This window comes from Chroicocephalus ridibundus, chromosome 9, assembly GCF_963924245.1.
Source record: "Chroicocephalus ridibundus chromosome 9, bChrRid1.1, whole genome shotgun sequence".
In the NCBI taxonomy this organism is placed as follows: Eukaryota; Metazoa; Chordata; class Aves; order Charadriiformes; family Laridae; genus Chroicocephalus; species Chroicocephalus ridibundus.
Window position 1 is genome coordinate 49,075,766 of NC_086292.1, and position 14,522 is coordinate 49,090,287.

The 14,522-nt window shown below is 56.5% G+C and overlaps 1 protein-coding gene across 1 annotated transcript; it reads left to right on the forward strand.

Annotated features, from left to right (window-relative positions):
- Nucleotides 1-408: 408 nt before the first annotated feature.
- LOC134520284 (uncharacterized) lies at nt 409-14,063 on the forward strand. Its single transcript, XM_063345385.1, has 6 exons — nt 409-532; nt 2,858-2,953; nt 3,507-3,667; nt 10,659-10,842; nt 12,390-12,483; nt 12,965-14,063. The coding sequence occupies exons 1-6, from the start codon at nt 409-411 to the stop codon at nt 13,233-13,235; spliced, it is 930 nt and encodes a 309-aa protein (XP_063201455.1). The 3' UTR covers nt 13,236-14,063.
- The last annotated feature ends 459 nt before the right edge of the window (nt 14,064-14,522 follow it).

A 14,522-nucleotide genomic window follows, 5' to 3' on the forward strand; every position in this document is an offset into this window, starting at 1 on the left:
GTGCCAGGCTGAGCTCTGGCTGCCCCAGAGCAGGGAGGAAAACGCCGATACAGAGGAGCCTGTTTGCTTTTGGACCCGGTGGCTCCTGCGCCCGCTTCATACTTGTGTGCTGACACGCTCCCACCCTGCCCCCATGGCCACAGCTGTCCCCAGCCTCTCGGGCAGGGACCCCCGGGCTCCCCATCCTCCCGTCCTGCCGGGGGGAAGCTGTTTGCAGAGTGGGATCAAAGGCATGGCCACAAACCCTGCCTGTTCGGGGGCTAACACGGGCTGGCTGAGGTGGGACTCGGCTTTTGCTTCCGCGTCAGTGCAGAACGTGTCTGCTGCGTCTGCCGAGTGAGTATCGCTACCTGAGGGCAGAGCGGGGAGCTCGGCGCCCCTGCGTTGTCCTCGCTGCGTGACGGGGAGATGGAGCGGCTGCAGGGGCAGGCACTGACCTCCCATGTAAGAATCCGGGTTCTCCTGCCCCGTCTCCATCGGACGTGTGTGATGGATACAGGAATTCATCTGGCGCTGAATGACACCTGCCCAGGTCGGGGCTGGGATCAGAGAACAGCCCCTGCGGCATCCTTGGGCTACACTCACTTTTTAGTGCTTATTTTTGCTTCTACTAGTCTTTCTCAGAGTGAACTGTTTCCTATTTTCTACTCCCTTTTGTGGTCTCTTCTCTCATGTCCAACCCTGATTATTGCAGAGCCTGTGTGGCCGGGATTGTGGCTCCGTGATGGGGTAGCACCGGCATGGGGTGGTCCACGGTGAGGTGGCCTCCGTGTCCCCCCAGCGCCATCCACGGTGATGGGCTGCGGGTGGTACTTCAGAGCCGGGCACAAAGGCTGAAAGCTGATTCTTGCAGGAACTTGCAGGAATAAGCTTTAGATTGCCCGAAGGAATTAAAATTGGAGTTGCTGCCTTCTGAGAGGCTCGCTGCTCAGGGCAGGGCGTGAAGAATTATAAAGCAATAAACCCGGCAGGCGCGAGCAGCCCTCGCAACATCATGGCAGCAGACGAACTGCTGGCAAAGCCTGTGTTGGGTGGCGGAGCGGGGTGGCACTGCCTGGGGACAACACGGGGAGCAGCCTCCAAGGGGTTGCAGTTGGTGAAAACCACCTTGAACCTTCGTACTTCAGGCAAAAGCGTTTATCTTACCGGGGAGGGCAACTGATGTGAAAAAAGGCTGGTGTCTGTGACAACCCGGCAGCGCCTGTGTCCCAGGGACGAGGCTTCGTCCCTCCTTATAGACAGGGCAGACGTTTATGTGCAGACCCCCCCGGCAGCACTGGTGGCCGTCCTCCTTCGGGCAGGACCAGCTCCAGCAGCCTGAATGACACGTAAGTAACGATCTTCTCCAACGAGCCGCTCCGTGCTTCCCAGAAATAGCATTTGTCTCCCGTGTCTGCCTTGATTTATGTTGAGTTCAGATGCTGTTAAAAATAATCCACCCGCCTGCTAAAATTGCACTGTCTCTTGTTATAGGCGGCTTTGTGGATGAAGCGCCTATAAAAAGATGAGTAAAAAGGGGCTTGGGTGGTGGTGGGGAGCAGCAGTTGTTTTCTGTAGGAAAGATGTTTGTCCTTTGCCGTGGCCGGAGACGCGGTCTGGAGGCAGGGATAGCGTTGGCACAGTTGGATTACCCCGAATTGGCTCCCGGGGAAAGGCAGCGGGGCTGTTCCCGGTTTGTCCCTGCCCAAGAACTCATGTCACCTCCCTGAGACTGGACGGGCAAGAGTTAAACACGTCATTTAACCCGCGGTTCAGATCAGAACTCTTTAATTGGTGAGCAAGGAGTTTTTGCTGGTAGCGGAGAAGCCTCCTCCTGCCCCACAGCTCGGTGGTTCTGGAGCTTTGGATCCTTGGGTTTATTTTTAAAACACCACGAGCTGCTCTTTTTGTTTTATTAGAAAAAAAAAAAAACCTAGAGCCCATAAAATACAATTCCCTAGGATAGAAGGCTAATCCTCTTATTTCTACACATTTCTGGATGATTAAATGGCTGGATTATTTAAGTAGTGATTTGTTACTAGATTGCATCATCAAGGAGATCTAAGGCATAAATATTAGCTTTGGGCTTTTGGCTCGTTGCTGTTGAAAGGGGTAGAAGGTGTTCTGCAGACAAAAGCCAGAGAAATTAAATTAAATGAGCATGTGGAACAGCGGGTCACGGTGAAGTCCCTAAACCCATATTGGCTCGCGGAGCTTTAACCTTTACCGAGAACACGCACAGTGAGTAACATCAGCTTTGCCTAGTAAATCTTGTGTCCTACTGCGTTCCCACGTGAGCTAGCCCTTCTGCGGTACTTGGGAACGGTTCGAAACCATTTGTTCTCTTCTCGGGCTTGGGTGAGCCTTTCCCTTGTGCTGCTCCGAGCCCTGGCAGCCCTTCGTGTGGCCTCTGCCTGGCCAGTGGCGGGCGGGGGGGGCGGCTGGGGGTCCCGTGGCAGCCCCTCGCTCTGCTTCCCCCATCCCACCTGCGCCGTGGGTCCTGTGTGGTCACCAGTCCGTGCGCGAGCAGCACGGGGGGGCAGAGGGTGCTCGGCTGTGCCGTCACCAGCTCTGCTCCCTCCATCCCCTCTGCCTGCCCCGAAACTCCCCCGGGACCCCCCAGCTGGGGGATGCGGCCTTGGAAGGACAGCTAGAGAAACAGCGGGAGCTGTTAATGAGGGTGTTGGAGATGCTCTGGAGAAGGGTGGCCTCTGGAGCACCCTGCCTTCTCCTGGCACGCCAGGAAAAGTAAACGGAGGAAGACCTCGATGCTGTGCTTCATCATTTACTGGTGGTCCTCCCGAGGCGTCAGTTCCCCAGGACGCAGATGTGGGAGAGAGATCTAGTCGGTGCCGCTGGAAACATGCGGCTATTGCAGGTCAGACGTTGGTGTTTGATGCTCCCAAGCTGGGGCAGCCGAAGGTGTCGGGAGTGGAGCGCATCGTCGCGGCGCCCGCGGGCTCGGACAGCCCAGGCAGCTGCGAGGCGGCTGGGGCAGGGGATGTTCTTCTCGCGTTTTCCCCCATCAGCGGCCAAAACCCACGACAGCGAGCGCAAGGAGAGACACAGGAGCGAAGGGAAGCAGCTCCACGTGCCCAGCCGGCTGGATTTTACCTTGATTTGACTAATGAGGCGTTAAGGGGGTTCGCATGCCAGCCAGCTGCCCCAATCCAGCCTCCTGCACCAAGCAAGGCAGGGCAGGCTCCGGGGCACAAAGCGAGGACCCCAGCACCCTTTTCTCACAGCACCCATCAGGTCTGATGTTCCTTTGGGTGGAGGGGTGGAACCAGGAGAGAGAAAGAAAAGGGAAAATCCATGTAGGAGACAGCTGGAGGAGCAGCCGGGGGTCCCCGGAGGAGCATCCTCCTCCTCTGGGTCCCTGGCCAGGGAGGGTGGATGGGGGGAGATGCTGTGAAACATCTCCTTCCTTCTCCCTGTCACGGTTTCACCTTTCCTCGAGATCAGATCAGCACCGACCGGAATACGCCTAATTGCGTGTGGTTGTTTCGCACTAATTGGTTGTTAAGGCTCGTTCCTGGCGAGCGCTGGGCAGTGTTTATCACGTTCAAAGGGCTGTCGCTCGCCGCTTACCTGCCAGGCTGCCTTTGCTCTGGCTAAATGCTGCGAGGTGAAAGGATCGTGGCGTGGAGTTATAGAGGAAAAGCTACGACGCAAAAGGGTGGAGGAGGTAAAGGGAGAACAGGATGGTTTGAACGGCCGCGGCGATGGCTTTGACAATAAACCCGGCGCAGCAGCGACTGGGAGCCTGCCAGCGCGAGGTGACGGGGACAGGAGCACGCGGGACGCGGTGCTGTGGGCACCCCCAGCCTCGGGCGCGAGGTGTGAGCGGAAAAAGCGGGCCAGGGAGCTGCGGGCAGAGGGCTGTCAGCGTTGCAGAGCTTAACACCCTGTGTCCCGCTCCCATTTGGATGTTGTCGGGGTGAAATGAGCCTCCCCCTGCCCGGCGCTCGGGACCGTGGCCGCAGGGTGCTGTCGGGCGATGGGGCACTGGGGGCGTCGTTACCTCCATCCTCCCCGGCTCCCAGCCTGGGACACCCGCTCTCCCTCGGGGCTGGCCGGGCAGCGGGATGGAGCCCAGCGCTTGGTCGGGTCCTGCCACGATGCCCGCTGAGTGCTGGAGGGTCGCCTGCGATTTGGTGATGGTTCTGGGGCTTCGCTGCTCTGGTTTGGTGTTGTATCCTCCAGCTGGAATCCCCCAAATTATCCCCAGGCAGCCGCGCAAGGAGGGATGGGGGTTTAGCAGCGCTTTGGTGGATGCGCTGCGGACTTTGGTAACCACATCCGAGCAGTACGGAGGGTTTGGGAAGAAAATTTATTCCCTAGGAAACATGGGGTTTGTCTCTAAATGGAGAGAAGGCGGTGAGCGCGCGTGGCTTTGGCTTTGGCTTAGGGGCCGGCAGGTCTGGGGCTCGCTTTCTGCGCCTGATACGCTAAAATCAACCAGTTTGAGTGTTCCCAGGGCTGTGGGATGGAGGGACGATAGGCGGCTGAGAATCGGGGAGCGCAGGTGGCAGGGGGGGGCCTCCTGCGGCGGTTTGGCTTTCTGAGGTTTAGAAGAAACACTGTTGGAATGGACCAATGGGAAAAAAAAAATAATATTGCCATAATAAAAGTATTTTAAATGTACCACCGATATTAAAATCAGCACGGGCAGGGGGGTTGTTTTGCTGTCGACTTGAAAGCAGAGCGGAGTTGGGAAGCGCAATTCCTCAGCCGCTTCAAGAAATTCAGTTGAAAAATAAGACAAAGTAAATATTTACTTGAGCTTGGGCTATCCGGCCGCGTTATTGCATTGGGAATTCTTAGCTCTGGTCCGTTAATGCTTTCGTCTGCGGTGTTAATAAACCCTCTGACAGCGGGGCTGGAGCACACCCCCCGTCCCCCGCCTGCTTTCTGACACCTCTCGTTTAAACACAAAATCTGCTTTTTAATGAATTCAACCTCCAATGCAAATTGGATTCCGAATAATAAGTAATTAACTTTATCAAATTGACATTACCGTTTTTATAACAAAATGTCAACATTGCCTTTATAAACAAGGCAGAGCTGCTATTTGCGGAGGTGGGCGGAGGGGGGGGGACACACACCTGACTCGGTAGGAAAATGCAGCAGAGCCCCGACAAGAGCAAACGATGCGGGTTTTGGGCTGCGGTTTCTTGTCTGCTGCTATTTTGGGGGGTGGGGGGGGAATCCCTGCAGCCCCATGGGCTGGAGACCTCGGCACCGCGGGTGGCACGGCCCAAGGGATGCGGGACGCACGTGCGGAGGGCTGTCTGTCGGGGTGGGATGCGGAGGGCTGTCGGGGTGGGATGCTGCCGCCCGCCCCCGTGCCGGGCACCGCGAAAGCCGTCGTGTTATTCCCGGCGAAGCGAAGCTCGGAGGTAGTTTCATCCTGAGAGGGTGCTTACGTGGGAAAGCAGGGTTTAGCTGATGGCATTTCCAGAGGTGCGAGACGCAGGCGCGGGGGTCGGGCTGCGGCGTGAGGATTCGAGCCCGGATTTCCACCTTCCTCTCAAGGTCTGGGGTTGGACGCCGCCGGTTTTATAAAAAGAAGGGGGGAAAAAAAAAAAAAAAAAAGAAGTGATGGATTAGAAATCTCAGCTCTGGATCCGGAGCGGAGGCCAAGCCCCTGATGGATGCCCAGGACACTAATAAAAAAAAAATGTGAAAATTTGCAAACTGGGAAGCCCCTTTAAAAAAAAAAAAAATAAAATCCAGAGTGCTTAAAAAAAAAAAAAAAAAGTGTTTACTCTCACATATGGAAACAAAATCACTTCTCGGTGTGCGTTGGCCACAGTCCTGTGTATTTTGTCCTTACCCAAGACGTGAAGTTACTCATTTACCGCCGGTGTCCTGGCAGGCGGAGGTTAATGGCTGCAACAAGGATAAAGTTAATCCTCCCCCCCGAGAGCACAGACCTGGGAGTGCGGCATCAGGGCGGAATGTAAACGCATAAAACTGGAAGGGCTCTGCCCCGGCGGTTCCCGGGAAGGAAGCGGGAAAGACGGGCCCTGCTTTTTTTTTATTTGAGGGGGGGGGGTTGTTCAATGGTTCCAGGTTAAAGGCAGGGCCCCCCCGCGGGGCTGGGTCGGAGCCGGGGGGGCAGATTTCTTCCGTGTGATTTTAGGCCGTGATTTTTTAAGGAGTTATTTTCATAATGGAAAATATCCATTTTATTGGCACGGGTGTTTCTGTGAGTATGTCTCTTTTTTATTATTATTATTTTTATTTTTTTTACTACAATTCAACATTTCTGGCAAAGGCCGCCAAAAATCTGGCAACCGGAAAGCAAATGTTAAAATAAAACTCTCCAGCTCAGAGGTGTCTGCCCCCGGGGATGGATAAACGGGCAATTAGAAGCTTTGATCCTTTCAAGATCCAGGTGCAAAAAAAAGTATATTTTTTTGATTTAATTTTTTCTGAGGGTTGCTGTTTAGAGTCCGGCCGTTCAAGAAGATGCCAAAGGGATTTGTGGCCCTTCTCTTTAATACGCCTCCTGGCAACAATCAGCAGGATAAATTCCAATTTAAAGGATAATTTCTTAGGATTGGGAAAAACTGGGCTGGGAGGAGGGGAGCAGCTCCCCACCTGACGCGGGGCTGCTGCTTTGGGGGATGTGAAACCATGTGAAAATACGCCTATTGATTCAATCCAAAAATCCATCTTCTGGTTAAGATTAAAAAAAAAAAAAAAAAAAAAAAAAAAAAAAAAAAAAAAACCACCCAAAAAACCCAGACCCCAAACCCGCACGTTAATCTCATCAGTGGAAATAATCGCGTTGGGTCTATGATCTTAATCTTTTATGTCATCCACATCTGGAAAAGTAATTCAGGGGAAATAATATAAACTTCGGCTAAGCCGCATAAACCGAACGAGAGAGTGATTTCATTGAGCTGCAGCTCGGTGGCCCTTTGTCACACACCTCCTTGTAACAATATTGACTTTATAACACCTACACTTTGTTCTCTTCCTTAACAGGACAGCTGCTAAGTGCTGGTAAAACAAACATCACATGCTCCGCGGGGCTGCGACAAGGTTTGCAATCAAGCGCTCTCTAATAACCGCTTAAATACTCTCATCAAGCTTGTCCTTGCTGTTTGCTTTAGGACACGGTGTTTTTCTCTCCCCTCCGTATTTATTCTACGCGAGCGATAGTCGGAGCTAGAGGTCACGCAAAGTAAATGCAGGTGGTGGTTTGGGTTTTTTTTTAATTTATTTATTATTTTTTTTCTTTGCCTGGGTTGGCTCCCGCCGTTGGGTTTGCCTTTCTCTGCCGGCGGAGTGGATGTGGCTCTGAAAGCGTCGCCTTGTTTTTTTTGGAGGTTGGGTAATCTGCCCTGAATGCAGCTCCTTATTCTCTCTCCTGGCGGGTTTTCAAAACCCAACGTGGCAAATGAAAGGTGACAAGAGAAATAAGAGCTCGTTTAGCAGGAAGAGGGGAATCCGCACAGAATCAGGTTCCCCCTTTGCGCGGCGTTCAAGGTCAGCAGAAACTGGACCAGTTGCTTGGGAGAGGCTGGAGAGTGACGCAGGAAAACCCCCAGCGGCCGCTTGCCCCTGCCCCATCCCAGGGCAGCAGTTTTCCTTCGCCGTCCCTGGCTCTTCCCGGGGAAGCTGAGGGTTGATGCTGTTGCCTGGTGGTTTCTGGCTTGGCTTAAAGCCGCCCTCTGCTCCCTGTGCGTCCGCGGAGCCGCCGCTGGTATGGCGTAGGTACGGCCCTGGTGGCTGTGGCTGCTGAGTTATCCTGATGGGAGCACGGCCCCCGTCTCCTCCAGGTGACTGGTCCAGGTTTGGAGGACGCGTCTCCATTCCATGGGTGCACCACTGGAAACGCACCCAGGATGGGACGCTGTACATCCCCCCTGCCCCGCGTACCGGGTACCGCGGGGTCTGGGAGGGCGATGGAGGCAGATGTCTGCGCGGTGCCGGGAGCCGGGCCAGAGGGGGGACCAGTAGCCCTTCCCCAAAGAGCTGCCGGGAATGAGCGTTTCCAAAAGCCACGGCTCTTTACGGCGTGTTGCTCCCCAGCACCAGCCCCGATGACAGGTCTAATACAGCCCATTGCATTCTTGGCTCGCTTACCTCTGGCAAGCGCGCAGCCTGAGCGGGGCTGGCTCTCCAAACGCCCTTCCAGCCATTTCCCCACAAAGCTCCTATTATCCCCCGCCAAGGCGGCTCGAATCCGCTCACCCTGGAGCGGCTCCATCCCCGACGACCCAACGAGCCGTGTCCCGTGCGCTGCACCCAGCTGCTTCCACCTTAGCGCTGGAAACTGGAGCTTTGTCATCAAACAACATTTTGCCTGATTTTGCAGCTTGTGGGGCTTTGCAAAGATCTGTGCCTCGTTGTCCCAAACCGGCCCGTCCTCCTGGAGCTCGTCTTTTGGCGGGGATGGCGAAAGCAAGCAGCCTGTGCTCGGCGTGGGCGCATGTGCAGGGCTGTCCCTCTTCAGACCCAGCAGTTACGACAGAGCCAGGCTTCCCGACACACGCGCACGGCCCAAAATTAAAATAAACGGTTGTTTTACCGAGCGAACCTACTGCCGGGGTGGGGATGGGGGAGGGAGATGCTCCGCTCATAAGCATCCTGCCTAGCAGGGATGTGCAGAAGTTCGTGGAGGGTTCAGACGCGGCATCCGGAGTGATTTGTGCCGTTTGTGGGGGGCGGCAGAGCCCACCCCTCGCTCCCCCGCTGCCCTGCTGCTGCTCGGCCCCGTGCCCGGCCAGGATGGGGCGCGGGCGGCCGGGCGAGGGGCGCTCCCTGCCACAGCCTCCTGTGGCACAGCAAAACCAGTCGGTTCCGGGACTTCAAAAATCCATCGTTATTGTGCAGGCGGGGCAACTGTCCCCCGTTCTCCCCTCAAATATACGCTAGAGGTTAAACTAACCCTAACGAAGCTGTATGAGTTGATCCTGGTGGACCGGCAAGACCAAGCTGAGGCTGCCACTCTTTCCGGGCTCTCCATGGAAGACGGATCAGTAATGCCGGCTTCACGAACTTGCTTGTTTTGCCTTCTTTGTCCTTTTCCATGTAAAGGTTACCTGCTCCCGTGCCGAGAGCTCTCTGTGTGTGCCAGGCGGCTGCTTCCCTGTGCCGCGGTCCCCTGGGGCCTCCGTTTAACATCAAGGTGACTTTCCTGTTGTTGGTGGGGGGACGTGTCTCCTGGGCGATCCCTGGTCCCAGCGAGGGCTGTGTGGCCGCGGTGGCTGCCCCGGCGGGTCTCACCGGCAGCGAGTCTTTGGGGGAGGCAGCGCCTGGGAGCGGGAGACGGATTTCTGCAAGGCTGGGAGCCCTGAAGCCCGAGCCCTGAGTCTTGGTGGGACAGTGGTGGCTTGTCCCCCTGCCCAGCGCTGTCTCCCTGCCCAGCCTGGGGTGACGTGAGCAGCACGATGCCCTCCGCAGCCCTGCACCAGGGTGGGAGATGCCCATGGTGAAGGGTGCAGGTGGCATCATGGAATCCTAGAACGGTTTGGGTTGGAAGGGACCTTAAAAATCACCATTTCCACCTCCTGCCCTGGGCAGGGACACCTCCCACCAGCCCAGGTTGCTCCAAGCCCCGTCCAACCTGGCCTTGAACCCCTCCAGGGATGGGGCAGCCACAGCTTCTCTGGGCACCCTGGGCCAGGGGCTCACCGCCCTCCCAGCCAAGGACTTCTTCCTCAGATCTCGTATGTAAGACCGTGTGGTTTTTGCTCTGTGCAGTTGCTGTGACCGTCCTTGCGCAAAATAATCAGGTTACGTGTTCCCTTTAAAAACAAGGGAAAAAGCCGCTTGTTTTCTTGCTTTCCAAGGCGGGGTTCGCTCATGCTGAGGTCCTCGTTGAATACGCAGAGTCCCTGCACGCTGGATGCTTTCCAGGCATGGCACTCTGGTAACGCAGGAGGTCCTGGCGTGATGCTGCCTGACCCCCCTGGGGGCATGCTGGGGGGGGTCCGGGCACTGCTGGGACCGAAAGCTGCCTATAATGGCCTGAGCGCGGCGTGTTTGTGTGAGGGGGCTCAGCCCCCGGCACAGAGCCTGGGGGAGACCCTGCTTCACACCCGGCCCCCTTGCTCTTCGCACAGGGCTTAAGTATCTCTGGAGGCAGAGAGCAAGCGTGCCTGGATTCCCCATCCATGTCCCCGACTCGGGGAGCCGCTCCCCCCGGGGTTGCTGCCTTGTCCCGGAGGGGCTTCGCATCCCTAAATCCCCTCTCCCGAGTGCACAGGGCCACCGGCCGCTCCGCTTTCACGCTGCTGTTCGGAAGCAGAGGCTGGTTCTTTCCGTTGGGTCGTCATTTGACGTCCAGCCAAGCGGCCCTTAACTCCCTGCTGTTGGTTTTCTCAGCTCCCAGTTTCCTTCGGGCAACTGGAGCTGGCCAAGCGCACTGGCAGCGCAGGAGAAGGGGCTTTTGGGTATGAGGGGTGGTAAAATACGGGTGCTGACTCCCCAGCACTGCAGTAAATCCACCCCCAAACCAGCTTCCCAGCCCCAAGGCCGTAGCAGCTACTCCGGAGGGCACCCAAACCCCATCCCGTGGAGCAGACGTGGCTCCCTGGGGAGCCTCCATCCCTCCTCCACGCCTGCACCTCGCTTCGGAGGCCAAAGCCCCACGGAAACATCTCGGAATAAACCTTCCCTCCGTTTTAATTTGAGAAAAATCTTCTTGCGTCTTACAGGGGAGCTGCCACCGCGGGGGAGACGAATCCCGATGGTCCCGATCCCTCTCCTGCCAGCCGGTGTGTGCCGGGACACGCTCCGCCGGGCGCAGGGATCGCTCCATCGGCACGGCGGATCAATACGGGGGCCTGCATGAGGACGCGGTGTTTAAATCACGGGAGAGACCGTTTAAATGGGAAATCAGTAAGTGAAGCATGAGGGATTGATTTTAAATAATTTTTATGGACGGGGACTTCAAGCTGCTGTCGATATTTCTGCATAAATGATGAAAAACATTAAAAGGGGGGTGGGTGGGATCGACGGCGTGCCCAAGATAAACCTCGGGGCTGGGGAGGGGGGGTGTTGGAAGGTGCGGGGGGAGCTGCAAATCATGCTGCTGGCGGGTGAAGCCGCTCGCACTCCGTTTATTTTCCCCTTGCTGAGAGCGTCAGCCCCTTCCTCGCTGGCACTACCAGCAGCAGGGCGCTTATTAAACCAGCGCTGATTTAAAAGGCAGGGGGTGGGGGGGTCAGGGAGAAAAAAAAAAAAAAAAGAGGTTATGATAGGAAATGATGAGCTGGGTGGATGGATATCCCATCCCTAAGTGGCATTTGTTGATTTGTTCCTCGGGGAGCATCCCGGGGATGCGGTCCTGCGGCGGGGCGCGCACCGGCCGGCCCCCAGGGGACGGGGCTGGCGTCAGGCAGCAGCGGGTGCCCGCGGGCAGCGGGGGCTGATCGCTCACCTGGGTGTTTTCACTTCTTAGCGGGACCCTCCTGCCGTGGGGCTCCCCCTGAACCGCCCCCGTGGCCGGCGGGGGCTCTGGCTGCCTCCCCCGAGAGGCGTTTCAGCAGCACCCGTGGGTGCTGCCCCCCTCCCACCTTCCGTCCATAAGTCATTTAGTTGTTTTTCCACTTGCGTGGTGCCGGCCAGGACGGTGCCCGCTCTCCCCGCGTCCTGTCACAGCGCTGCTGAAACAATAACCAGGCGGTAGCTGGCACCCGCTCGGGAAGCATCCATTACCTCGGTCTCTGCAATCAAAAGCCATTTATAGTAAATGTGTTTGCTTTGTACTGAATTACTCACAATGCTGCCAAGTACAACCACACCAGCTGTTAATTAGAGTTTAGCTTTTATTACCAAAAAGTCTGCTCTGTTGATATGGAAAATGGGAATAAAAAGTCATTTAACCTATTGTGATGTGAAAATAAACTATGACTTGTTGGTTTAATTAAATAGTCTATTTATCTAGCCGGCAAAGTGTTTGAACATACAGCGGATTATGAGCAGCATTACCCTGACTTGTCTCCTGTTGTCTGAATAATCCCTGGTGTTTGACGTGACAGTTACCTGCTCAATGGCCCATTGATCTCGACAGGAATCTTTCAGCAGAAAAGTCCGATGCATCACTTTGCTTCCCAAGCTCTCTGCCCTCCCTTCTCCCCTCCCCAAGGACCTGCCATCTCCTTCCCACCACGCTCCTGCAGTTATTCCCACTGCGCAGCGAGGGGCATCAGCGTCAGCCCCATCCCTGCATCCCTGTCTGGGTGCACATGTTCTCTGCTTCCCAAAAACATTCCCGCTGGGCTCATTTCGGGATGTATTGCATGGGAGGAGTCTTATTGGGGGTTTCCAGCATGGGCTCTGTCTTCATCTTTTGCATCCTGCTCTTCAGGATGAAGCTGATAAAGGAGTTTCTTCGTGCTTGGATCTGATGGTCTTTGTTTTGTGCCTTTTCTTTGTCCCTGCAGCTCTGACTTGGATCATTGAGAAAAATCCGACAAACCGGAGAAGCGGGACACGGCTCGCGGTGAAGCCGGCACGCCGGGACCTCCGACTGGAGAGGTTTGGATGGCAGGCGTGGGGAGCCTACACGGAGCGGGTCCAGTGCTTCTCCTGGGGGGAGAAATGAAGGTGAGGAGTTATTCAGATGTTGAAAAGGAAAAAATTATTTCAAGGGGAAATGTGGTGGTGGGAAGGGTACGGAGGATTGCCCCTGTGCTCCCGGGAGGGCGAGCAGCTCGGCTCAGCGCCGCGGCTCCGGGGACAAAATGGCATCTGGGTACTGGGACACTGAGCCAGGCAGGAATGTAAATCCCGGAGTTTCCAGGGCACAGCTCTCTATTAGGAAACGAGATGGGCAGCGAGGGAGCTGGTGCTGATGCGATTTGGATGATTCAGGAGCGGGCTCGGAGCGGAGCTGTCAGGCGGAGCGATGCAAGCCGCCCTGGAGGAGACGACGGTTCTTCTGGAGGGAGTTCAAGGATCTTTACTCATCTGTGGCAGGAATGGCTTTGTTATTGCTTCTTTTCCTTCTTCCTCTTAGAGAGTATTTCGCCATCTGCCAAAGCTGGAGGGAAGATTTCTTGCTCGCCGGGCTGGGGAGGAGAGCGGTGGGGTCCCACCGGGGCTGGGAGGGAGACGCACGCGTTTTTCTGTCTCAGGCGCCTGTTTTGTTTGATACAAACCAAACCAAATGGTGCCACAGAGAATGTGTTCTGTCTCTGGGGACGTGGGGTTCTGCTCCTGGCCCAGGCCAGGGGCTTCTGCCCGTCCCACCCACCTCCTCTCCTCCCGTCCATCAGTCCTCCGTCTGACTTGCCTGGCTCGTCACGCCGCCGTTGGGCTGCGAAGGCGGTGGCCAGCCTTGGCGCCCGCTCCGCGGAGTGTGCCGGGGCATCTGCGTGTTGCAGCTCTGCCATCGTGCTCCCGTGGAAGGGGGGGCTGTGCTGCCTGCCTTACCTCCTCCCCCCAGCCCCGTGCCAGCCTTGCTGCGCCCCACGGCCCATGGCAGTGCCCTGCCGTGGTGGCAGGAGGCACCAAACAGAGGTGGCTTCCCTGTTGCCCTGGTCCTGGTTTTGTCCCCAGTGAAGTCAAACTAGTGCTGGCAAGATCAGGAGGAGGGTGTTTGCCTGGGTGGATTCCCGAGGAGAAGCTGGCCATCGACAGCAACGACGCTTTGGGCAGAAGTTCCACTAATCTTGGTGTTGCAACGTGTTCCCCGGGGAGCTGGGAGAGGAACCTGCTCAGCCTTGAGGTCGGTGCCCCGCTGCGTCCTGCGCCTTGTCCATCAGCGGTCTCCCCCAGGCCGACATGGGAGCTGCGTGCCAGTTCCCAAGAGCTCATCAGCCCTTCTAGCGAGCGGAGATGCTGCTGCTCCGCCGGCTTCTCCCTGGAAACCACCTTCAGCTGCTCTGGAGCCAGGAGCTGTGACCCTGCGCGGTGCTGCCGGCTGAGGAACAGCTTGTTTGGTGCCAGCCCCACGCTTCCTCTTTAAATCCCGCGGCGGTGGCACGGAGCACACGCGTCCCACACAGAACTGCGTCTCCACCGGAGCACTAAACTTGTCACGGCTGTTTACTTACGCTTTTGCACTGTTTGTGTAGTCAGAAGTCTTGATCTCGTATTTATCTTCTCTTAAAACAGCTAGAGTTTATAGTTTAAACACATTAATCATTTCCAAGCCTTTAAAGGGCTTTTAAGTGGAGACACTGGTTTTGTTTGCCTTTTAATTTTTATTTCAAGTCTCCCTTCCGAATCAGAAGGCGAGTGCTTTAAAGGACATTGAAGGAGCGCGGCCTCGTATAAACTGTGAGCCGATAACCACGTTCCCATGCTACAACCCCACGGCAGGGAGCCGTGCCTCGGAGGGACCCCTCGCGAGGCAGCCGCAGCCGGGTCCTCCTTGCCGGGGCTGCTTCGGCATCCGCGGAGCGGTGCCCCGGGTGGCAGGTCCCTTACGGAGGGCACGGGGCTCCTCGGGGGGGGTTCTGGGGTTCACGGCGCTGCATCTCCCGCCCGGGCCAGCCTTTCGGGTGGTGCGTGCGGCCGGCACCTCATGGGCCGGGGAGACGCTGCCAGCCGGGGTTTGTGTGGTCTGGCTG